This window comes from Callorhinchus milii, unplaced genomic scaffold (genome assembly GCF_018977255.1).
Source record: "Callorhinchus milii isolate IMCB2004 unplaced genomic scaffold, IMCB_Cmil_1.0 Scaffold9, whole genome shotgun sequence".
Classification (NCBI taxonomy): Eukaryota; Metazoa; Chordata; class Chondrichthyes; order Chimaeriformes; family Callorhinchidae; genus Callorhinchus; species Callorhinchus milii.
In genome coordinates, this window is record NW_024704750.1 from 3,165,836 (window position 1) to 3,193,256 (window position 27,421).

At 39.8% G+C, this 27,421-nt stretch overlaps 1 protein-coding gene across 1 annotated transcript in view; it reads left to right on the top strand.

Moving 5' to 3' along the window:
- kcnh5b (potassium voltage-gated channel, subfamily H (eag-related), member 5b) overlaps nt 1-27,421 on the top strand; it is an 81,322-nt gene that overhangs the window by 26,583 nt on the left and 27,318 nt on the right. Inside the window, exons 7-8 of the mRNA XM_007903885.2 lie at nt 9,149-9,578; nt 23,304-23,503. Of these exons, the coding sequence (XP_007902076.1) occupies nt 9,149-9,578; nt 23,304-23,503 (630 nt within the window). The remainder of the gene's footprint in view (nt 1-9,148; nt 9,579-23,303; nt 23,504-27,421) is intronic.

The window sequence follows — 27,421 nt, forward strand, 5'->3', positions numbered from 1 at the left end:
ATAAATCATTAGTGGAGACAAACACAGGGATTATTATTGATCCTTTGCCAGAGCAATAGGGGTAACATTTGAGGTGTTCCTAAAGCTGTTCCTCGTGATAAGGCGCTATACCAAATGCAAAGGTTAATAATAATAAATAAGTTAAGGAACGTTTTAAGGAACACTACAATTTGACTCCATAGTGGGAGTAAACAAAACAAAACAAAGAACGAGAAAAGAGATAAGAAGGAGAGAAAATTGCAAACAAGACGTCTAGAGCCATTGGGGGTCAGACATGCGCTGAACACGAAAAATAGTGATCAGTTGGTTATATTTTTATAATGGAATATCTACACAGGATACCTGCCAGTGAGATAGATCCAAAAGTTATCAGCAATTGAAAGGTGAGTATGATTTCTGCTTTCTCTCTTTTGAGATGTGGAGACCATCTTCACAAAATTGCATACTTCACACAAATTCTGGTTGATAAGGATCAGCCGGACCTTTTGTATGTTTTCAGGCTGCAAAATTGTGCGACGCTGCAGCTTCGAGTAAAGTGACCTTTATCATATATTTAATCTGAGTGATTGGCTTTGAGAACCAATTCTATTGCACTGGGGATGAAGAGGAAAGGAGAGTTAAGAGAGGTAATAATACACTGGAGAGCATGACGAGAATATTTTACAATTGATGAACAGTGTAATGCTTTTGCAGGTGCACAACTCACAGTGAATAGTATTGGCAGGAATGATGTGATTGAATTACAGAAGCAGCGAAAGGTTAGTACACAGATGAGAGCCCTCGGCAGCCCACTGACACAAATGATAAGGCTCAAACACTGTCATGGCGGCACTACCCAGCCATTAGCAAAGTGAGCAGAACCATTCGAAAATTCAAGGGCCACTCTACCATAGTTAAGAATCCTCTGTACCGTTCTCCCGAGGCAGGAGCAAGACTGGTGATCTTCAGTAATGCCCCGTTGATGTCCAGTGGTTAGCATCAGTTCAGTATGAGGGTCAACGGAATTTGATCATATTACTCAAATTGTCACTTTTAAAAGTTTTCACCCACAAATATTCAGTCAATTCACTTTACAGTCTATTCTGTGAAGCGCTTTGAGACACCTAGAAGACGTGAAAAGCGCTATATCAAATGCAAGGATTATTATTATATTATGAAAGATATCAAGAATTTTTAAAACAAAAACCTCGATTGTTGGATTTGCTCCGATTTCTACGATGTACAAGAGTACATCGGAACACATTGAGGAGAACACAACATCTTTCTGATGAAACTGCAGAGTTATTCGGGATATCGTCACGGCTTTTATAGCTTGTGTCTAAAACAGAGAAGATTAGCCGTCTTGGCAACCAAACCCACCCATAACTGATGGTTCGACATGTTGCTATGGCAGCTAGATATTCAAGAACAGCGTGTCAGTTTAGCCCAGTTGGTAGCGTTCTCGCCTCTGAGTTAAAAGGTAGTTGGTTGAAGACCCGGCAAGTCTGGACTTTGAACTCATTTGGTCGAGAGTGACATTCCAATACAATACTTGGGCTGTGCTGCATTGTTGAGGTGCCGTCTATCGGATGAGACCTTAAACTGTCTGTTCACGTGGATGTTAACGTTGCCATGGCCTCACTTCGAGAAGAGAAGGGAGTTCCTCCTGATGTCCTGCCCAACAATCCCTCAAACATAAATGGTCATTCGCTGTGCACGAATTGGCAGCCACATAAATCCTGTGAAGTTCTCCGAGACATCCTCTTGATGTGAGAGTCGCTAAATCGAACGCCAGGATTAAAAAATAAGATTCTTGATGAAACTGGTAGATGGAACGAACGCATAGCTCGTTGCAATGTACATCCGTTCTCATGGTAAATGGTCACGTTAGCGACACAAATACTGTCACCGGTTTTAAAGCTGTGCAGTGCAAGAAAAGTTTAAAAATAGCTGAGTTTGATTTGGTTCTCTTGTGATTTTTCTCAGGCAAAAAAAAATTTCTGACAGCTATAAATTATGAATATAATTTCTTGCCTGCAGTGTATGAAAGTGGTGTGCAGAATCATCTACTGTAGCAATAAGGGAACACATTTAACAGCTGCCTGGCGATTATACATGTTTTAAAATCATATAACACGCAGACGTATTCAATCTGAATCTTCCTTTCTGCCATTTGTTATTTACTTGCAAATTCAATTGACCAGCCCGTGAGAAAAAGACGTAACGTTTGGTCACATAGGCATGATTTCAACCTCTTTTGAAGCTTCGAAGCACATGATTATTAAACCAGTCTCTGCTTTTTTTCTTTAACAATTTTGTTCCTAAAGCACTACAAACTGCACAACCTGGATTGGTCGTTCAACAGCACAATCTGGTCACCTTTTTTGACCATTACAGCATACTGTAGAAATCCTGCAAAATTCATACCTCATGACAGCCTGGCTCAGTAATATTAATACTAAACAAATACAATAATAATCCTATAATTTGATATTGATCGCTGCCTTTGTGGTCGTTTGTGAGGCCTTGTTGTTAGCAAATTGGCTGCTGTGTTGAAATACACAGTCACTACACTTTGTAGTACTGTAAATCCAGGGAAGGGCTTTAAGACGTTTCGAGGGTGTAATAAAGTGCTATATGAAATGCAAGTAGTATTATTGTGTCTACTGCTTACTTAACGCCAAAACTCATAATCAATTCTTATTATATACTGACGCCAATTAACCAATGCCTTCTGGAGACAGGGCAAAGTAATGTTCAATATGCATGGAGAGTAAATTGCAATATGTCTAATTACTTAAACCTTTTAAATAGTTGTGCCTTCAGCAGTACAACAAACCTGTGTTACTCCCTTCTTACTTTGTGCAATGAGAAAAATCATATCTACTGTGCGTCAAGACTACAGTGCAATTGTATGAGTTTCAACTCATCACAAAACTGTTGGGCATATTGGCTGTGCATCAGATATTTGCTGGCAACACCGTAAACTAAAATAAATTGGATAATATTTCACTTTTTCAGAAAGTACACAGATTATTTTTGACATTGTTATTGCACCTTGTTTTGGGGAATTACAAGTCGCTGAAAATTATGAACTTGTATTAGATTTTTCACGATTATGTTACAGCCAAAATTGGATTAATGGTCATAATAGTCCGTTCCTATGAGACATTTTCATATGCAATTTCGGCAGAATAATATCATTCAACATGCTATCTTGAGGAATTGCATTCCTTCTTAGGAGCATCAACAGACTGGATTAAAAATATTGTCTAACTGCATTAGAGGAAAGCTGGTTGGATCTGGATGTACTTTTAGAGAGAATGATTTTCCCTCTCCCACGACGCTTGCTCAAATAAAGTGATCTAATTTCGGGAAGGTAGCGGCAACAACAACAACAACTATTTGCATTTATATAGCTCCATTCATGCGGGGTAGCGTGCTGGAGTGTTTCAAAAGAAATGGGAACATTCACCATAAAGCTAAACAATGGAGTTAAAATTCCACCTGGATAAACTGAGTGAATGTATCAGGCAAATTTTGAAGCCAATTTTGTTAAAACCTTTTTTTGAGCACTGCGAAAAAACGGGCTTCAAAGTGAAGATGGAGTTTTAAAAATTGCCAAATTTTGCACGCTCTGGAACGGTACATTCACAGAGCAAATCCAGTCCCAGGTGGAATTTTTATCCCCGAGTTATTATTAAAATTGTATCATAAGTTAATACTCAGGAAGCAACAAAAAAGGAAGTTTGTTCCATTTCCTTAACACTGACCTCCCTCATCTTGGTAAGTGAAGAAAAACGTTATGAAAAAGATAGCCATTTTACTTTAAAATGTGTGTAACCAGCTACGCACGGTTTCACAAAGTAAAATCCCCCCCCCACCTCCCTAATCCCTCTCCCCCATTCTCCCTCCCCCGCCCCATTTAATTTTTGGCTTTGCTTGCACTTTTGCAACTAATGTAATTGAATCAATTCAGTTAAGTGATTTAATGGCATTCTTAGGATCTGAGGTTCAATCATTCAATGTATGGAGAGCAGGTTTCTAATAAGATGATGTCTGGATTACCAGGTGTAGAGTTATTGAAAGGCTGCTCACCACAAAGGGATCTGAATGCCTGAGAGTGGTTGCCACTTGCTCAGATGACACTCAGCTCGCACTGTTTAAGAAATGCTTAAAGTTGCATATCAGAACTGAGCTCATCAATGAGATAGTAGCTTTGTGGTTAGAGCGAGAGAACCTGGGTACAATTCCTGGTTAGGGCAAAACCTTAGGCAAGTTTCGTTACTCCACACGCCTCGGTTTATCTAGCAGTAAGTAGGAACCCGGCTGTTAGTCGATTGGCGGATCGCTTTTCCAGGTAATAACCCCTTCACAAAAATAATAATAATTTGGTCACTTAATCCACGACTGTTTATGGGACACAGCTGTATGCAATTGGCTGCTGCGTTTCTCCCACAAAACATACAGTCATCCCACTTTACAGTATATTCCGTGAACAACAACAACAAGATTACATTTGTATAGTGCCTTTCACGTCGGGAGGACATCCCAAGGAGCTGTACAGAGTACAGCATTTCAGACCCGAGCTGGGGTTGGGGGGGGGGGGGAGAGGGGAGGGGAAGGGGGGTGGCCGATGGCATGGTCGAAGAGGAGGGTTTTGAGGCGGGACTTGAAGGAGGCTAAGGCGGGAAGCGCTTTGAGATGTCTAGAAGACGTCAAATGCAAGGATTATTATAAATGAGTGGTATCAGCACACATCTAGAATAATATAGGGAATCCTGCTTGTTTGTGTTAACATTATGTTATCTACATTGTAAGAATAAATCAAATGCACGAAGTAAGCCACAGTAATTTGTTTCGCAATTGTATTCTCCTGTGGGCAGATTTCACCAGCTACTGTTCCCAACTGCAATCAATAAGTTCCAGCGTCTTGTTCTCTGTGACTATGAGCTAATAGTTTGCTTACAATAATTTGCCACTGGAGCTAATGGGAAAAGAAACATTACCCCAACTAATTATTCCTTTTAAATGCACTGGAGCTTAGTATTACCTGATGTTCCCCAAACTCCCGGAATCTATCCAATAACTTTTTGATTTAAGGAAGATCGGGTCAGGATTAAATGATTTTAACTGACTCAGATTTATTCTCTGGAAGTGAGTCAGGGCATATGTAAACCTCTTGGACCTTAGACTTAGCTTTTGAGTTAAAAAGAATATTTAATGTTCATTGGATTAGGCTATTGGAAGCACAGTCCTGAAGCAGTTATCTAAAATGAAGGCTTTGTGGAATCCTGTAGTGTATTGGTTAGAGCACTCGCCTCACAATTGAGAAGACCTGGGTTTGAATCCTGGGCAGGGCAAAAAGTTAGGTATGTTTCCTTACTCCATAAGCCTCGCTTTACCGAGCAGGAGATAAAAACCTGGATGTTAGTCGATTGGCGGATTGCCCTCTCGACTCTCTACCCCCTCCTCGCTCCCTCCCTTCCCTCCCCTCACCCTGACCATTTACCCCCTGCTCGGGTCCTGACCCAACTGTACAGCGCCTTGGGACGTCCTCCCGACGTGAAAGGCGCTCTATAAATGGAATCTTGTTGTTGTTGTTGCTTTTCCGGGGATAATAATTGTGAAACTGTGAAGCGCTTTGAGACGGCTCGAAGATGTGATCAAATGCAAGGATTATTATTATTATTAAAGAGAAGAGCTGCTCATCCAACCTTTGTGTGAGATTTCTTCAGTTTCAAATCGGGGACATTGCTATAGCTAAGGTCTCAGGTGTTCGCTGTGAAATTGCTTGCAAATTGTTCTTTTCGCAACAATTTACAAAGTAATGCTTTTGTCTCTGTGACTGAAATAGGGAGAAGGGTGAATGAAGCAAATTCGGAGGGACCGACTTCATATCTCATCTGTGTTTCTCAAAAAAAAGGCATGATAATGATAATAATAATAATAATAATAATCCTTGCATTTGATAAAGGGCCTTGCACATCAGGAGGACATCAAGAAGTGCTTCCCAGAATATTCTGTAAAGTAGTGACTTTTCTAGGCAAACGCAACAGCACATGTGCACATAGCAATGTCCAACAAACAGCCATGAAGTGAATGTCCATTTATATTTGGGGGTGGGGGAGGGGGGAATTGTTGACCAGGTAACCAGGCATTTGATGCGAAAATCCTCTACTGAGCGACTAGTATCATTTTGTTCTGTTAATGTCCCCTTTAAAAGCTCAAAGCAGAAACAATCAAGAAAGATAGCGCGAAAGTTCAACTTTAAGCAAATGGAAAGATCAAGATTGCTAAATTCATGAGAAAAAAATCAAAACCAGAAATTAAAATAAAATACTCCGAATACTAGCGCTCCACAGAATGTACTGTAAGTTTTGTGCGTGAAACGAGGGAGCCAATTGTGCACAGCAGAGTCCCACAAACAGACGCGGATTGAGTGACCAGATTATTTATTTAGTAAGGGTGAGTCTTTAGCTCAAATAAATCTCTGCATGCAATGGATTGGAGAGGTGGTGGGTGTTGATGTACAGGTATTAGATCACAACACTGGACAAATGTTTCTTCAAAGAACCACTGCAGGCATATTGTAAGCATTTTACTCAATGCCGTACCGCAGTTAAGAACTCTGCCAAGTTCCTATATGCTTAGTTGCTGTTTTCAATGGAAAAAACTGTACTAGGAGCTATATACCATTAAAGTTCATGTTTACAGTGGGTACTGCATTGCAAACTATCTCTTCTGTAATGGGAGTTGGATGAATTGTCAGAATTGCTCTTACTCCCCATCAATCACCCATAAACTATATAGCACGGTGAATATTTCTCCAGCTTATTCCATTTAGGGTATGGAACCTAATTTAGTCACTAACATTATAGAGAACAGACAAAATGCACTTTGGTGCCAAAGAGTTGGGATTGTTTTGTGGGAGCGACATTTATTACCTGATTGTAAAGTATATACTTTATAAGGTATATGTATACATATATATAAAGTATATGTATAAGGTAAAGTTTTTACTGTATAATTATACAGTAAACTCCTGATAACTTGACCCTGGTTTAACTTTCACTATCACTTAAGTCATTGTGCTGTCAATATGACGGCCACATTTATTTATACATGTGCTGAATTTGCCACTCCGGATAACTTGTCACTGAGCCTTTTGCCCTTGGAGTGACAAGTTATCAGGAATTTACTGTAAATGGTTGGAGGCTCCATAATAAGCTACTGCACTTTCATCTACATTATATTTTCATTTAAAAATACCCTTGAGGTTTTTTTGTTGACACCTTTACAAAGTGGTCTATTTAGTCTTAGCAATTTGACATTGAGAGTTACTGTTCAGCCATTCGGAAACATTTAGATAATAATTACAGAAATGGGAGGAGGGTAGTTGTGGTATATCACGCTATATCTTTCTGTAAGAGTTTCTTACTGATTCCCACCATTGAACAAGCCTGGATAGTTGAAAATCCGCACTACAAGTGTGTATTTGGTGGAACGATTAAATGGCAAATCTCATAATATGTGAATACAATATGTGAGGAAGTGACATACCTAAATAGAAATAATAGAGTGTAAGGAACCATACTATATTGATTGAAATGAGTTTGCACACCTCGGAATATCAACAGTCACATGTGAAGCAAGGTTACTGTTAATCTTATATTCACTGAGTCTAAAGTCCTACCCTCCGATTGAGAAATGTTTATTAATAATTCACTGGTTGCAAAAGAACTTTATGTTGAGATAAAATTCAATATAATATGAGAGGTGCCATAGATTCAGCTTTGCTAGTTTTATACAGCGTTTTCCCTGTGGTGTGTTTTAACACAAGCCTTTTCTCAGAATATTGCTACTTGTAGGTTAGAATGAGCAGTTAAATATTTCCTTGCATTGTAAGCCTGAAATTGGGCAAGTTTATCAAATTTGGGTGCCAAGCTGAAACAATAAGAGCTGCAGTGTATTCACAGCAGGTGTGCTGTCTTTGCAGATCAGACTGTGTGCGAGCAGTGACAGACAACTCATGGAATTGTGTCATAACTCAGAACCTTTTCCAATGTCAGAATATAAATCAGAAAAATAGTCTCGCAGAGTAGGACTCGTGGCTCCAAGCTGCCTGAATGTCTATAATGGGTAGATACTGATTGAAAAATGGCACGAGAGCCAAAATTGAGCATGCATGCACAGTAGTAACAATAATCCTTATGTTTGATATAGCGTCTTATCACATCATTGAGACGTCTCATAGCGCTTCACAGAACATACTGCAAAGTGAATTGACTATATTTTGTGGGCAAAATGCAGCAGCCAATTGCGCACAGCGGTGTCCCCGAAGCAGCTGTGGATTGAGCTTCAGAATTATTATTATTTATTATTGTGCCCGGAAAGCAATCTACAAACGACTTCCTACTTACTGCCAGGTAAACAGATAGTAACAACTTCACTTTTACATGTTATCGTAGGTCTATCGTTATTTTAATAGAACACTTACGCAGAGCTGTGTGTGAATGTGGTCTAAAAAGTCTCTTCTCTGGAGATGTTCGCTTACCTCATGTTTTAAATGAAGGAATAAAAAGTGCTGTCACAGTCCGTGCCTTGGGACACATATAAAATCTTTGGATCAATTCTTAATTCAATGTGCTTTGTCAGTTATCCGTTTATGTTGTCCTGAGATTGCAAGTGATGGTATTTATGACACTAATATATCGCTAAGAATGTTAGAATAAGAATGTCAGAATCAATTGACGGTTCTGATCTATTACTTGACACTTTTTATTATATTTAACTTGAGAACACAGTGTAGCTGGAGCAGGATGAAATGAATTGGGGGAATAATGCAAGATGTTATGTCGTACGGGTGCTGATTTCACTTGTAGATTGAGCTGCCTTCTCCTAAATGGTGCTGACTCAAACCTAACGAAGATATAAATGACCTGCCCTGCAAGCAGTGTTTCGAAGTAACTTTCATCTGATGTATCTTTGAGGGTAACAGTAACATTTGCTGAAAAAATTGCTGGTTATCATTGTTGCTTTCATACTGAGTCATTTCCTTCCTCGCCGTATTAAAAGGCCAACCGTACGTAACAAGTCACGCGAAATCTCTCTCTGGCTTTAAGGAGCCCTTTGCAAAATAACACGATTCGTTATTTGTTGATTGCAGGGTATTAGCAGCCTGTTCAGCTCCTTGAAGGTTGTCCGTCTGCTGAGACTTGGACGTGTCGCTAGGAAGTTGGACCATTATCTGGAGTATGGTGCTGCGGTGCTGGTGCTTTTGGTCTGCGTTTTCGGCCTGGTGGCTCATTGGCTTGCCTGCATATGGTACAGCATTGGGGACTATGAAGTCATTGACGAGATCACAAACACAATAAAAACAGAGAGCTGGCTTTACCAGCTGGGACTGAGTACCAGGACACCTTATCGTTTTAACGCCAGTGGCACAGGAGAATGGGAAGGTGGACCTACGAAAAACTCGCTGTACATATCGTCCCTTTACTTTACCATGACCAGCCTTACCACCATAGGATTTGGCAACATTGCCCCTACCACTGATGGGGAGAAGATATTCTCGGTGGCCATGATGATGGTTGGCTGTAAGTATATAAATTTTGTTTCTCATTTACTGCTATATGCTTTAAAATAAGGTTCACGACTGATCAGCTTTCACCGTAATGTCAATCCAAATGGGGAATGAAAGCAGTAAAACTATGGTTTACATTTTTGATCAATATAGGATGAAGTTCTTTACAAAATTGATATTTTTAATCTAAAAATAACAGCGAAATAGTCTGTTGATAAGCCTGTACTTGAGAAGAAAGCACTAATCTGGTAGAGTTTTATGTAACCCTATCATCTTTTATAGGGATTCAAAGTTTTTAAGACTCTTGTAGTTTCAAGTTCTTGGCCCATTATACAACACGTTCTCTCTTCTCTGCAAGTGACTGGGTCAAATGCTTGAGAAGTTTGATTGGACATTGTTCTAACATGTCACGTCTGTCTTACCAACTGCTTGTGACATCTCAAGCCTTTAGCAGTTACCGAACTCAGTGTTTCCATTGGGGCCTCACCTCAACAGTGAACTTTAAAGGCATCTTTATAAACCCAACAAAATCCCCATCTGCTGCATGTGATCACGTCACTATAGGCAATGTATGTGGCTGTGGGATGACATGAGTATTTCTTGTTCTCTCGGCTGACATGGAAGTGGATGGGACAGCCTGGTTTTGGGGGGGTTGCCACCTAGATCTAAATCTAAACAGAAAATGAACTGAATAAAGAAACGTGATGTTTCAAAAACAGTTATTTCTCCAAAATTTAAGATTTGTGTGGAATTTTGGAAAATTCTGAAATTCAGTCGTAATTAGAGAGCCAATTTTCTTCATTTTTTAGAAGATAATATTAACAATTATTATTTGTGTTATAGTAGTGCCTTATCATATCATTGAGATGTCTCAAAGCACTGCACAAGATTATACCGTGAAGTTTAATGACTGTATATGTGTAGGCAAACGTGGAGGCCAATTTGTGCATTAGCAGAGTCCCACTAACAGCCATGAAGTAAAGTTTTTTTTTGCATAATCACAAGGGTTATTATCCTGATTTCAAAATTAATAGAAAACGTGAAGCACATTTTCATTGGCAGACCTCCTTTGACTAAGTTAAGTTTGAAAGACACATCAGCTGAGTTGGAAAACTTTCGGAATCCTCGAAAGGTTACATTAATCAGACTGGGCTACTGAACAAACCAATTTATATCTTTAACGGGAAAATACAAGTGAATCCACTTGAATAAGTAATCAGGAGCGAATGAGACTAATATTGCACCCGGCAAGTAGAAATCAGATGACAGAAATCTTTTGATGTTTACAATATTGAGAGATATTTATTCTAGAAAGTCAAGTGTACCTAGCAATATCATTCTCAGTGCAAGGCATGGTTGATTTCTGTTGCAAGCAAACAGCATTGGATCCCATTATATTGCTGGAAAGATCGTATTATATGCAACTCTGTAAATAAACCAGCTCAGTCTCTAAGATTATTGTGGGAGAAATTTCTCCTGGATTTATTTTTGTCTAAGCATTTTCAGAGGGTAAGGAACAAGAATTCGCTCCCCCCTCTCTTCCTTCCCTGTCTGTTATGATAAAATAACCATAACTTGATTCTTTTGAAGAGAGGGTTTAATACACATCAAGTCACCATTCCTTGCAGCAAAATAATAATATAATGCTTGCATTTGATTTAGCGTCTTATCACATCTTCGAGATGTCTCAAAGCGCTTCACAGAATATACTGTAAAATGAATTGACTGTATATTTTGTGGGAGAAACGTGGCAGCCAATTGCGCACAGCAGCGTCCCACAAACATTAGTGGATTGAGTGGCCAAATTATTTACTTTTAAGCAAGACAAAAATTTGAAGGGATTATTACCCCAGGAAAACTGATCAGCCAATCGACTAACAGCTGGGTTCCTACTTGCTGTTAGTAAACAGGTGTGTGGAGTAAGGAAAGTAAGCCTAGGGTTTAATGTAGCTGTCATATTTATGATGTAATAAGGCTGATCTCAACAGAAAGCTGAATTTGTTGCCTAGGTTTTCTACCCGCAGAGCAAAGGATAAAAAGCTCTCGGTGTTAAATAACCAGTATCTTCATCTGCCGATCATGGTGGAGGTACCGAATGAAATATTTAAGTTTGAATTTCAAACTTAGAAATTCCATATAGCAGCAGATCTAGTACATTGGTCTCTATCGTGGCAATCTGTAGTTGCATAATTCAATGTACCTAAATCACTATTTCGCTTGGCATATCAGCCTTTGCACAGAGAGTGAATAAATGGCACACTTTATGTTCCAGTTGCCCCAGATACATTGTGCTTGCTCTGCATTGTTTCATATTCCCCAGCTTAATAGTGCAAGCTCACACACTAATAGTGCTGACTTACACACTAATATTGCTGGCTTACACACTGATAGTGCTAGCTTCTTCTGTCTTAATCATCTTACTGACTACACTTGCCAGAAACCATAGAACAGAATATACTAACGCCTCATTCATTCTACCTCAGGGTTTATTTTTAACAGCTCTGATACGAATGGAGCAATTCTGAGTGGGACAGAGGATTATATTTCCTCTTCCAAAACTGCTCACGCAAGGAGCCCTGCTACGTCGTGCCAAAGGCTGGGTCATTTTGTTTTTAAAAAAAAATGCTACTTAAGAAAAATACTAAGAAAGAGCTGGTCTCGAGATCTGGCGACAGCGGAATATTATGTCTCCACGTTATTGATGCTATTTTTTGTTCCACTTGAGAAGCAGACAGTGTGAGTGACTGACTGGAATAACTACAGCTGCCTGACAAGTGGGATGAAAATCTTCATCATATTTCAACACATTATGGTCTATTTGTATACTTATGCAAAACTTTGAAACGCTACTTGACGTTTAGCAAACCGTTGGTTACACTAAGGTCTCCGAAAAAACTCAAAACATACATATTTCATTGTAAAAATTATTGCAATGCAACACTCCGAGATTCTGTCCTGCATGAAGGGCGCTATTTAAATGCAAGTTGTTGTTATTGTTGTACCCAGTGTAGAGCTTCTATATTTCTCTCGTAGAAGGAAACAAATTCCATTATCATTAATGATAATGAAACGGGAGCACAAGCGGGCGTAGAACATGTCTTTGGGCTCTCAATACTGTGCTTTTCAGAAGCTGAAGAGCTAGATGTAATAGAAAAAAATATTGTGTTTTCCCTGACATCGGGAGCAGAAAATGAGATCAGGCTGACAGATTCTACCTGTGAGACCCAGAATTTCTCTCTGCTCCCAGCACAAGACACAGTGCCTGAGCCGAATGGTACCTTTCCAGTTAAAAGTTTCATTCCTACCACAAATAGACTGAAATTTGAAGATGATGGCAGTTGGAGGTGAGCTAAGGGGCTATGTTGTATTGCAAGCATTTGGATGTTGAATGGTGGATCGTGATTGCGAGTGGTCCGTGGTACCTCAACTCCTCAAACATGTGGAGTGTCGACAAACCCCTTCCCCCTCCACAGCTCTGTGTCTTGCCACCCGTTTATCATCTCCATTGTGAGCAAAAGTAACTGGCTGTATAATGTCCATTACATGCCCCATGTCCATTACTCTACAGTGTCCATTTACTTGGGGCTAAGATGGGGCTTTACTTCTTGAGGGTGTTGCTCACTGCAGATAAATTGAGGCGATTTCTATTTTGAATGAAATGGAAGAACAGGAAGGTATACAGGCACGACCAGAAGATGGGGAAGGAGGGGGCAAGGCGGAGGGATAGAAGAAGGGTATTCCAGAGTCTTGGGGCTTTTTTTTAAAACGAATAATCAACATTTTTTAACCAATGAAGCTGCCAAACATCAGTAGGGAGCAATAGGCCTGTTGTGTTTACTTTGCTGCCCCAATTACAAACACGGGGGAAGGTTTCTTTGTCATGTGTTTGCTCACGGCACAGCAGGAGTTCCAGTGTGAATTGATCAGGGCCACAAGCACATGAAGCACTTGAAGGCGGTAGAAGCCTGAACCTTGAAGTCCTCGGCTTTAGCTGTGTGGATAATGTTCAGCCTGAAGTACCCTGACTGATGTCAGTCTATTTCAGCTTAACAGAGCATAAGTTAACATGAAGGCTGATTATCTGCCAAAGTTGCTTTACTTGCTGTTTTAGTGAATTATGCAGTTTCCATAATTAGATACATTTCACTCTGAGGGCCAGGCAATCCTTCATCACAGCCTACTTTATTAAAGCCTTTGTTAAATTCCATCTGCTTAATTTGGTTACTATCCTCTTTAATGTCATTTGATGGACAGGTAGCTTGGTGTCATCGGCAATAATACAACAGTGGAAATAGCGCCTTCCATTAAGATGTCCTCTTTGACCATTCCTATGGTCACCTTTCCTTTCTCCCCATCTTGGCGTCACATTACTCCATTGTTAAGCCCTCCGAGATGCTACGCTGTGTGACAGGTGCTATACAAATGCAAGTTGTTGTTAAACAGTGGGGGAACCCAGAACAGATTCCCACAGGACTTCATTACTCAGTGCCGAGGAGACAATATTCCATTAATCACAACTATCTTCACCTTATTGGAATTATTCTTATTCTTATCGGCAAGCCAGCTAGCTAACGTTCTATCCATTCCATAAACTCTAACCATCCTCACCAGCTTATATAATGTAGAATAACAAGAAGTTTTATGTTCCATTTTTGTTGCTGCAAGTGAAGCAACTTTGCTTCTAGCAGTGGAATATTGTGGAGTAGGTAGCTCGATAGATACATCCCCCCATTTATATTGTAGGGTGTGTGAGTCAAATAGCAGCTCAAACCACCCTCCTTGTTAATTTTGTTAATCTGTGTTGAAAATCTCTTGGGATATCCACAGGACAATGTCAATTCATTACGTCACGGGAAAAAGCCATAGCTTATCAGCTGTATCGTGGCCAGTTATTGCTAACCGATAAAGCAAATTGAGTGAAGCAAAGCGCGTGGACTGTTCTCGATTCGAGTGATGTGATTCTTTAGTGATTTAGCGAGCATGCTGAATGTTAATTGCACTTTTTTTTGCGTTCAATGCAACAAATTTTGTGCCCAGTCAGAAAGTCTTGACTTGCACTCAAGTGGGCATTGATCATTTATTCAGATCAAACTTAATTAGCCATGAAAAAGTTGGCACAACATACCATGCAGAAGTAATGAGCCTCAATAAACCAAATGCATCTTGGATGTATTTTTAGGCACCTAGGAAAACAGGAACAGGAGGAGGTCATTCAGCCCATTGAGCCTGTTCCACCAGTTCATTCGATCTTGGCAGATCTTTTAATCTCAATACTCCACCCTTTTGCCATACTTCTTCACACCTCTGACGTATCTGGCAATTTCTTGTTTAAGCATCACTATTGATTCCACCTCTACAGCTTTCTGGGACAAAAACATTCCACGTCCTCACAGCCTTGTGTGTGTGAAGAAATGCCTCTTGACTTCAGTTCTAACCGTCTTAGTTCTAATTTTAAGACGGCCTCCTCTTGCAATGCCCCAGGAAATACTCTGAGATTGCAACTGAAGTATTATTTTGGTGCAGTCTTAGAGAATTTGGTCCTGTATTTCATCTGTATTATACTTGAGATTACACTGCTGGATGGTGATAATAGACTAGGAAACAGAAACACTGAACTAACCCTCCTAGAACTGACATGCATTGCCTCATTAAGGACAAGGCAATTCACCAAAAATATAGAGAGAGAAACAAACAAATAAAGCTTTGTGTATAATGCACTAATTTTGCATATTTGTATTTAGGTTTTTCTGTTAAAAATATATATTTTTAAATTCAATGAGAAAAATTGCTGTCATGTAGCTCAGTGGTTAGAACACTCGCCTCGCAAGCTAGAGACCAGGGAGGGCGAAACCTTGGGTAAGTTTCCTTACTCGACATGCCTGATAATAATCCCTCAAGAAATAAAAAGCAATAATAAATTGGTCACTTCAATCCACGACTGTCTGTGGGACTCTGCTGTGCGCAATTGGCTGTCGCGTTTCACCCGCAAATATACAGTCAATTCACTTAACAGTTTATTCTGTGAAGCGCTTTGAGACGTCTAGAAGACTTGAAAAGTGCTACATCAAATGCAAGGATTATTATTCTTGATTTTGTCCATTCGCTTTGAGGATCGCGACCCAGAAAATAAAGCTAGAAATATAGGATTTTGATTCTGCCACTGAAATATCATTCTGATTTCTTTCACACTGTTAGAGTTTAGGTTAATTAGTCTCTGGAGGCAGCGAGGTGATTTTATATTTGCGCTAATTAAAGATATGCTCGTTTGGAAAGTGGGCTTATCAGCAGAATTTAGCAACAGGAAGTATTTTTAGTGTTTGATATATTGTTTTATGGAGTCCTGTAGCTCAGTGGTTAGAGCACTCGCTTTGCAAGCGAGAGACCTGAGTTCAATTCCAGGCAGAGGGCGAAACCTCGGGCAAGTTTCCTTACTCCACACAGAGCCTAATAATAATCCCTCCAAAATCCAAAACAATAATAAATTGGTCATTTTCAATCTACGACTGTTTGTGGGACATTGCTGTGCGCAATTGGCTGCCGCGTTCGCCCACAAATACACAGTCAATTCACTTTACAGTGTGTGATCTGTGAAGCGCTTTGGGACGTCCTCCCGACGTGAAAAGCGCTATATCAAATGCAAGGATTATTATTATTATTATTATTATTGTTTTATATTTTTGCAGAGATCAAATGCAACTGACCACCAACTAACTTACTGAAAAGGGCAAAAAATATATTATGCGATACGATAGCAAATATATTAGACTCAATAACTCCTTTTAATTTTTAAAGTATTGTTGGTGAATCCAAAGAAGGCTTTTGGATCATGAGGGGCTGTGGAGAATCAACTGTAAATAGATTAACTTCTGGTGCTCTCAATAAAGTCTCAGTGGATAGGAGCAAATATTCCCAGACATTGCTTTTATCTCGGAGATGGCTAATGTTGGCAGTGTACAAAATAGAAATGTTCTGCAGGCATCATAAAGGGTGAGAGTAGGATCATTTTCAGTGAGTTTATCTGATGAGTGCGCTATCATCTCGACAGGGAAGAGCTAAACCTTTCTGAAGTCGGTCTTTAAAGGTGTCTTTAAAGGTAATCATCTTAAAGTTCTTTTAAAGGTAATTATCTTTCAAAAAATAACTAACTAATAATAATTTGGTGACTCAATCCGTGACTGTTTGTGGGACACTGCTGTGCGCAATTGGCTGCCGCATTTCGCCCTCAGCGCATACGCTCAATTCACTTTACAACATATTCCGAGAAGCACTTTGAGACGTCTGAACGATGTGATAAGGCTCTCTATCAAATGCAAAGAATATTATGATTAATAATGTGTCAGGCAGTTTGCTTTGGAGTTGCCCAGTGTTTGTAAACTGTGGAAAGTGAACTCCACAGTCGACGTATGCCTTCACTCTGTTTAGAGAAAGACCGAATTCCACTTCACTGAAGCCTTCTTTCCTGGCGTTACTTTCCATTTACCACCCTGGCAGCGTTAATACTGCTGGGCTTGTTTACAATCAAATAGCTCATTTCTGTTTATTAAGTGGATTCATTTGCATAATTGCAAATTTACATTTAATTGCACAATTAAACTTACCGCAGCAGATCTGCTGCTCCTAATGGAAATGGAACAAATTGTACTTTGGTGAAAAAGCAAAAAGCTCCATCATCTCTCCAAGAGAGAGAGAGAGATCCAGAAGAACATCTATCCTGCCAACGCTTTCATGTTGTCCCCTCTTTCCTCTGCGAGTTCATTTGATAGTCTTATAGTCTATCGTTTCCCACTTCTGTTCTTCTATCTAGAAGATGTGAAAAGCGCTATATCAAATGCAAGGATTATTATTATTATTATTATCAATACTACTTCTTTCAATCCTTAGTAAGCATTCACTCACTCACTTCATCTCCTCCTGCTCCTCCTCCTCCCCATTTCTCTTTGGCTCATTGTTTTAAGAGTCTTTTATTCAGATTAGTTTGGCTGCATCAGTGCATAATGGTTCTTTTATTCTTCCAGCTGCTTATCGACCAGATAGCTGGATGAGATAAATTCAAATGCAAGGGACTTTAATTTTTTCAAAGTGCACCCCAATTTTACAATGCCTACGATGCTTGACACTTGCAACACTGACCTTTGCAATTGACAATTCTTCCAAGCAACAGTTAGCTCTGAAACGTGGCCCCTTTCTGTCCTACCACGTTCTGTAATTCTAACTTCTAAAACTCTTCAAAGCATTAATGAGAGTCGCTCATTCTCCTTACGTTTTCAAGGCATGTTTTATCATCTGTGCATATTAGGAGGTTACTGTCTTAACCACATTAGCTATTTCAAAGCACTGGCTTTAACCTACAATCTGCTGTTGAAGCATCGCTCTTTAATACAACTCTAGAGGCCTGGGAATCCACCTAATTAATGCTTGTAGGGCCATTTAATTAAAATTGAAGATGCTGTAGAATTGTGAAAATTCTTAAACTCGTTCTTAACATGGAAGCTGGCTTTATGGAGGTCCTTTTTTTAAAAAAAAAGGCTTTGAAACTAAAACTATTTAAGGATCTTCTTCACTGTTTTCTGCATGATTCAGTCAGGTATTTAGTTGTTTTCTGTGACACGATAGGAAAGGGGCAGGTAAATTTATAGTCAATAGTAATTTTATTGTTACGGCTCCTTGAATACGAGCGGTATGGAACTAGGAAACGATTCGGCTAATGAAGCAAAACACAACAGCTCAGAGCGTGTCGGGATCTGGGACTTGTTGGTCGAAACCCAACAGCTGATCGATGAGCTCGTCATTGATCGATGGGCGTGTACTGCCCAGTTGATCCTGTGAAGGGCTTTGGGATGTTTCTACGACAAAAGGCGCTTTATCCAATGCAAGGAGTGCATCAGGAAGACATCTCAAAGCGCTTCACGGGATATACAGTGAAGCATAGCAACTTTTTGTAGTTGAATGCGGCAGCCAATTTGCAGATAGCAATGTCCCACGTACAGCCATGAAGTGAATGGTCAACTTATTGGGGGGGAATTGTTGACCAGGACACCAGGAGAAACTCCATTCTTTTTTTCAAATAAGACACGGGATCTTTAACATCCACCTGAACAGACAGTCGGGATCTCGGTTTAATGTCTCATCTGAAACATGAAGAAACTCTGTTCTGTTTACAAAACCTATCGAAGCAAGTAGCGTCACTTATGTGTCCATAAAACCAGACACAATGGTACTTTTTAATCAAATGATTGATGCTGACAAGTTCACTGAAACACAAGAGGAATATGAATCAATAATAAGATGATGTGAGTTGCAATACCCGGCGGGCAGTTGACCTAATAACTCTCAAAAGAAGTCTCTGAGATGTTCCTCGTTGATCGTAAAACCTTTTGACAAAAGTCTGTGTCAATGTTAACCTCCAATTTCAGTCTGAGCTCAGGCTGACACATGATTCTTCAGATGCATGTTGTAAGAGGTAGGAGCTAGAATCGCCCACATTGAGGTTAGGGTCAAATCAATTTATAATAAGGAGTCTTCATTTCAAGCAATAAGTCCCTCAGTGGGGTGAAGCAATATAAACTGTGTACTCTCACTCCTACCTGACTCCATGAAAGTTACTGTTAGTTGCAACTGAATCTACTGATAGAGAAGATAATCTCATTCAACCCGCCACTCTCTCTCCAGTTCAGTCTATTGACTTTACGGTGTATTCTGTGAAGCGCTTTGAGACGTCTCGAATGTGGGATAAGGCGCTATGTCAAATGCAAGGATTATTATTTATTATTGTTATTATTCTCACTCACCCCAAAGTGGGTTTTGCTGGAGGTTCATTCATTGTCAGGGATGCCGACCTTCAGATGGACGTTAAACCAAAGTGTACCTGTTCAGGTGGACATTAAGAATCCTCAGGCACTGCTCGTAAAGAGAAGAGAGTTTCTCCCAGTGTCCTGGTTGACAATCCTGGAACTAAAATTGTTCATTCACTTCATGGTTGTTTGTGGGGCATTGCTGTGTGCAAATTCCTCAAAATCAGGAGCTGCAGGAATCTGGCCTGTCTTGGCATCACTGAAACAACTAAGTCCCGTGTTTTAGGAACCGAGTCAGCATCCAGTCAACCCGCAAGTGTTATTAAACGGATTCCCAATCTTAGTTCCCCAAATCTTTTTAATCGTATAATAATAATAAATAATAATAATAATCCTTGCATTTGATATAGCGCTTTTCACTAATAATCAATAACAATAATAATAATAATAATCAATAATCAAGACATCTCAGAGAACTTCACAGGCTGTACCGTAAAGTGGTGTGGCTGTTTTGTGGGTGAATGGGGCAGCCAATGTGCGCACAGCAGCGTCCCATAAATGGCCATGGAGGGAATGAGGAATTAGATTTGCAGGATTGTTAGCCAGGACACCGGGAGAGAGACTACCTTCCTCTTTATCCTCCTCTTGAGACACAAGGATTTGATCATACAGCAAATGTCTAGCGCAGTAGATGCCCACCTACCCATGAAATGGGAGGTGAGGAGGACAGCAAAAGCTCACACTGCAGCCATGCACTTTTCAATAACAATACCTTTCTTGAGTGGCAATCACTCCAAATCTGTGTAATCTACTCTCCTACTGTTCTATAATGACATATCTAGTGCTTCGTGGAATGCACTTTAATGCAAAACCCTCCTGTGCGCTCCAGTTCAAGATTTCCTGAATCTATTATTTGGCACAGCTTTTCATTTTGATTGCAGCTTTGGGAGGATCAGTGCGAGATGGAGAATTTGAAAGCAAGCGAGGTATAAGAGTTGCATTTTTCTGTCTCTGTTTTTTAACAGAGATTTAAATTAAGCTTATTTTGGACAGTCACAATTTTTTTTAAGCTGCAGACAATGTCACTTAAAGCCCAAGTCCATCAGTTTCTCCTGAAGACGTTCAGTATGATAGTAACCGACTACACAAGGCGCTATATCAAATGCAAGCATTATTATCATTATTATCAAAAGAATAAACAAGTCCTAATACAGAGGTTTTGATATGAATAAACAAAATGGGTATGATTTCTATTTCTATTTATTTTGTTTAATGGGTTGTCAGTTACCTTCCCAGAGCACTCATCAGTGCAACATCTGAAACTGCACAGGGATACACAGGTTCTGCAATATTTCTAGGAAATTAACAAATAATATCATCTGTGGGACATGGATTGGACTCTCGTTCAAGGCTAATGTGATGGAAGTCTCCTCTGTGTTGGCTGTGAAGGCGTATTTAGCAAATCGCAGCACACTTCCTAATTGGGCGTATATCCACAGCATCTATAATTCAGCATAAATTGGCATTAAATTGGTATTCAGTTTCATTCATTGAGATCAGTGATGACAATAGAAAATATCACAGGAGTACATTGCAAGATGTTCCTCCTAGGTTAGGACTAACCAGTATTGATGGAGCCGAATAGAGGAAAGCTTAGCTTTGTATTTGACTAAACTTTATTATTAGTAATAATAATCCTTGCGTTTGATATAGCGCCTTATCACATAGCCGAGACGTCTCAAAGCGCTTCACAAGATATACTGTAAAATGGAGTGACTGTGTGTTTTGCGGGCGAAATTTAACCTAAGAGTTTAACTCACAAGACATTGGCAATTTTTTTAATTAATCTTTTTTTCTGCTACTATTAACCTCATCGAAAGATATTAAAAGTGACTAAAATAAGTATTTGGCAAGTATTTATTTTTAATGTGTTATTAATCAATTACAACCACACAAGTGAACCATCAATTTACTCATTGACAACTTAGCTTGACTCGTCTTATTATACGAAGGCCTGAGATCAATAAATATCTTTCTGCAGTTGAATAAAAAATTGAACAGTGGAAAAGTGCAGCGTTTCTGTGTGGCAGCTATAATGCCACACATCACCAGAACAATATACTTTACAAGCAGATGCATTAGCATTGGGCATCCAAGTGTTCGCTGCATGAATATTGTGCAGAAAAGCAAGTCTTCTGCCAAGTATCTTGAGTCCGGCTTGAAAAGTCTTCATTAATTCATTTTACTCACTTAAAAATCAATGTCTGTGAACGAGTTTGCCAGTTTACATTTATTGCTAACATTGCAATGCTTGGGGTGGGGCTGATTTGCAATACGACGACAACAAATTACATTTGTACAGCGCCTTTCACGTCGGGAGGACGTCCCAAGGTGCTGGGCAGTCAAGGATTTGCACCTGAGCTGGGTTTGGGATCAGGAGGGGTGGAGGGCAGGGAGGGTAGGGGCAGGAGGGTGACCTAAAGTGCGGTCGAAGCAGAAGGTCTTGAGATCGGCCTTGAAGGAGACAAGGGAGGGGGGTGCGCGATGAGTAGGGACCTTGGGATGGAGTTGCAAAGGGTGGAGGCAGAGAGGCTGAAAGCCCGACTGCCAAAAATAGCAGTTCACCTACAAAACTAAAATGCAGTCGTTGCACTTTACTGTGAAACGCTTTGAGACATCCTCCCGATGTGGAACGCAATATATCAAATAGAAGGGTTATTATTATTTTATAATTTCAGCACATTATTGTAATTCTCAAAAACAATGGGGAATGTTGATTTAATTCCACTGAAGCCTTCAAGTCAGGTTTCGTATTTCAGCCTCTAAAGCTACTTTCCATTCTAACTGCTAAAGCACATTATATTTATTAGCAGCGCTGTACTTTGTGCTGAAGGATTTAAGGATGTGAGTAGGTGTAAATGTCCTTGATAGATAGATGAACTGGACCCACGTGTGGGTGAGTTTCCATAACATGGCTCGGATACTCGGAGATCTTAGTAATGAAGAACGATGGTTGGGCAATTTAAACCGTGGTTAACACAATGAGCCATATAAAAGACCTAAAAATAAGTGAAACTTGCACACAGACTCAAGTCTATTTTAGGGATTAAGAATGTTTTGGAGGTTTTATCAGCAGATAAGGAAAGCACTAAAGTAGGGGTTAACCCATTATCTTGGAACTTTTACCCTTCAACTAACAATAAAAGAGTTGACTTTGGAGCGCTCAATATTGCATGTGTTTTTCAGCCTCACCTGCATTTGTTTTAGCAGCTGCAGGACCGGAAAACAATTCATACGGCCCAGTTACTTGGGTCATTTATATAGATTTTCTTTTGGTTACATCTGACACATGCAGAAACCTATCACCATGCTCAAGGGTATCCAAGCCAAACCGAGAATTCCATGCATCCGGCCTACACATGGAAATTCCAGAGATAGGTTGTTGGAATGGAATGCACTCTCTCTCTCTCTTTCTCTCTCTATCTCTCTCTCCCCCTGGAGGAACGTATCCTGCTAACCTAATTCCAGAAAGTATTAGGCGCAGGTCGGCAAGAGCCAAGACTTGGGGCCCCAGAGTGTGTTTTGGGGTCTAACCAGCTAGATAGATCAGATAGTTGATCATAATGAGGTATAAGACATTGCAAATGCACTACACTCTCTGCTAGGACTTATGGATCTCTGTCGTAAGCAATTATTTAATCTCCAGCCAACTTTGGCCAGAGGGAAATAATATACAGGGTTGTTTCGAATCTACTGATGTGCTTTCTGACATGCTGACAAATCTCATTTACCATATTTGTTAACCGGTTGATCTGGACATTATTAGTTGGCCGTTAGTGACCAGCCTGTATTAGTTAGTCTCTGAGTTTCAAATACACATTGATTTGTTTGGTTACTTTACCATATAGTGAGAGGACTTAAAAACCGTTTGCTTCTTTGAATCACAGCTCTTCTTTATGCAACTATTTTTGGAAACGTTACCACGATCTTCCAGCAGATGTACGCCAACACCAATCGCTACCACGAAATGCTAAACAACGTGCGGGATTTCCTAAAGCTTTACCAAGTCCCCAAAGGCCTGAGTGAACGGGTTATGGATTACATTGTGTCGACGTGGTCCATGTCTAAAGGCATTGACACGGAGAAGGTACGAGCATATGAGGTAAAATATCCCAATAATAAAGGAAGCTTTCCTTTGAATCATTTGTATTTGCATGCACATCTCGGATTAGGATTGGATTTTAAAGCCATTATTTAGCAGGAGGTGCAATATGTATTGGAAAGTAATATGTCTTTGGAGGCCATACTGAGTCATGGCAGTGATATCGTCTCATTTAATTTTCTATTTTTGATGTTGAATCAGCCACTTTTTTTTTCCTTTCCTGACCTTTTGAGTATTGACTGAAATTTTGCAGTTTTCTTGTATTTAACTTCGACAAGAATGATTTATCTTAAATATCGAGTATGGAAATGCGAGATAATTCACAACAATCCTTCAACACATTAAAGTCTAATTTATTATTTCTAAAGCACTTTATATTGGTGCAGAAATGTTATTGCAGCCTTTAATAGGTGGAGTGGCATTTGCGAGTTGTAAATACTCTTTAACGGGTTTCCATTTTTGCAGATGGCAGCATGTTATAAAATAGCTGTGCATTTGGGAGGGGGAGCGAAAGAATGTTTGAAGGAACTGTCAAGATTTGGTTTATATTTCTTAAGCCAGAATTATTTTCTTCAGAGGTCATTGTGATTTTTAAGAAAGTGTGGACATACGATTTGCCACTCAAGCCAGAGTGTCAGCCTGGCTCAGTGGCAGAGCTATCACCTCTGAGTCAGGAGGTTATGAGTTCAAGATCCACGTTGAGACTTTTAACTCGCAGTCTAGGTTTACACTCCAGTGCAGTTCAGGGGAACTCTGCATCGTCGGAGGTGCCGTCGTTTGGGTGAGACTTTAAACCGAGATCCCGTCTGCCTGTTCAGATGGATGTTAATGATCCCATTGGCACCAATCAAAAAGAGAAGGGGGTTTCTCCCAGCGTCCTGGCTAACATAAAAAAATTGGTAATTTACTTCATGACTGCTTGTGGGATACTGCTGTGCAGAAATTAGCTACCTCGCTTGCCTTCAAATACACAGTCCCTACACTTCACAGTAAAATCCTGTAAAGCTCTTTGAGACATCTCCATTACGTGATAAGGCGCTCTATTCAATGTAAGAATTTTTATGATTAATCATTTTTTTTTAGTGTTGTTTTATTTCTTTACTTGCCCGTTTTTAGAATCGGTTATATGACACAGATTTTAACAATGGTAAAACATGTTTATCGTTAGTTATTAAAGGGCTGACATTTTGGGAGGTTTTATTTGCACCTTGTGTAATAATCCAAGACCACAGCGGATTCCTTTATTAGGAGCCCCAGAGAAAGCACATTAGAGAGCTGCAGGGTGGGAAATGCTTGATAAAACCAATGAAAACCTATTTTCTGGAACTTAGTAGGAAACGAACAGCAACGACCAATTGATGAGGATTTGATGGTGAAGTTATAGGGGGAACAATGCAGATGAACAATGTTTCACAATAATCAGCACTGTGCAGATCAATTTTCACTGTTCATTTTGGGATCTGAATTTTATTTAATGTAGAATTCTATTGTATGGGTTCATTTTGAAAGTTATTGCAACTCAGCGCTGTGAATGTTAAGCAGTGTATTGAAGGGATGTTTAAGAGCCAAAATAATTCTTACGTTTTGGCCAAATTAAATAATGAAATAATTTTAAAGCACTTCAGGCACATTGAAGCCATGACACGTTTTCATTTAACAAATAAAACAGTGTAGCAATAAAGAGTTGCATTAACTCATCTGAGCTACGAGCAATAGTTAAAATAAGCTAGGGCTCTTCAGTCTTGAAAGGAGATATATCAAAGGGGACCTCATAGAGATGTATATACATATATACATAAATATAGTTTTTAATGAGATTAAGAAAAGAAACCCAAAACAATACTTTCAGATGCACCAAGACTGTAGAACAAGAGGCCGTGTGTTTAGAGTTGCAAAGGACAATTTCAGGACAGACACCAGGAAGATTTTCTTTACGCAATAGGATAATTACCAACTGGGAAGATGGTGGGGTGGGTTTTCTGGAAGGATGAGATCAAATGGGCCCAAGCAGCTTCTTCATCCAAATCAATCTTATAATGATGTGAAGTCATGGCTTGAAAGATAATTATTGCAATAGCCAATTGGTCCCTTGGCATAAATAGTACTCACGTTGGTGCATGAAAGTATTCCGTGCAACTTAAAACTTTAGAAAGTGTCAGATATATTGGCCCGAGACTGAGGTCTGAAGAAATCACATTGGATTGGATTTAATTGATTCGAATTCAAGTAACTGTGAGGGGTGGGGGTTGGGTGGGGGGCAAGAAGCACAAAAGGCATTGGGTGCTTATACAAGTCTAAAATTTCAAGACCTTTTCCAAACAAATGTAACAGTGACAAGCAGTGAGCTTTTCCAATGCAATTCCACACTATTTCCAATCAGTGAGATTTCTACAGAGAAGTGCCAATGCTTTAACTGAGTCATTCCTTCGACATGAAAAAGGTACTGTGTGCATATTAACAATGAGTGGCATTGTTCCAAGGTGCTGAGCATCAGATATTGTGCATTGCTGTGAAAAACAGTTTGAAATATAATGTTTTAATAAATATAATAAATGCAATAGAATACAAAATGTTTTAATTAGTGTTTGGTTGTTACCTTACTTTTGGTGCATAAAATTACATTCAAGTACATCATCTGTTTCCGCTCAGGCTGTGGACAAAGACAGCAGCTGTCTATTTACTCCCTGCCTGAAGCTGCTAAACATTTCTAGATACAATAATCAACCACTATTTGCCTCTTAGCAAATCTGTTTCAAACACCTTCAAAGGTATTACTGACAATATTGCGCAAATCAAATCACGACATTCTCACTCAGCGTATCACTTGAATGCGTACAGAGGTATATGGAGGTGTCAGCCCGGCTCAGTTAGTAGCACTCTCATCCCTGAGTCAGAAAGTTGTGGGTTCAAGCCACATGTCTGGACTTTTAACTCAAAATCTAAGCTGACACTCCAATGAAATGCAAGGGTAGGGCTATATTGTCAGAAGTGCTATTCAAAAAGAGAAGGGAGTTTCTCCCGGTGTCCTGGCTAACAATCTCCCAGATAAAATTGGTCAAAATTGGTCATTCACTTCATGGCTATTTGTGGGACATTGATGTGGGCAAATTGGCTACCGTGTTTGCTTACAAAATACACAGTCACTACGCTTCACTGTAAAATTTTGTGAAGCGCTTCGAGACATCTTGGCGTGATAAGGTGCTATATCAAATGCGAGGATTATTATTTATTATTATTATTATTATGAGCAGGTGCAATGATTCACCTCAAGTGGCCATTGAAGTCAAATTCAGTGAAATTGACTTGAGAATTAATAAGCGATAAAATCCCCGGTGAAGTATAACCGATGGGTGGATCAGAAATACATTGTGTGTGTGTGTGTGGATTTCAGAAGGTGACTGGAGAATATTCGATTTATACCATGCTTCCAAAGCTTTTCTGTGCAGAGTATTCTGATTCATTCTTAATTTGTGTTTAAATTTGTTTCTAGGGGCTTATTGCTGCAGATGGCAGAGGAGTCTCCACTCCAGTAAGTTCCAGTGATGTGTGCCAGAGTCAGGCTTCCTGCTTCCAGAAGCTAGGTCAGTCCAGTTGCCTCCTCATTGGAGGTTAGATCAGGTAGAGCATCTGCTACAGACTGCGTAGGATTGAAGACGTTTACAGTGGGGAGGCAAAGAAGGGTAATGTCTGCAGGCAGCGAAGGAAGAGGACCTGCTCCAGGGATCTGCATAGATGCAAGAACCATATGTAGGGCACAGCAGGAATTGATACAGGCATCAGAGGATGTGAAGAGAACCTGGTGAAAATTCGAGAGGTGCACAGCCACTTCAGGATATCTGGACCAGAGGAATTGTGGCCTCTCTGTAGGGTCTGATCTCGGAGAAAAACAGTCTCAGTACTGCA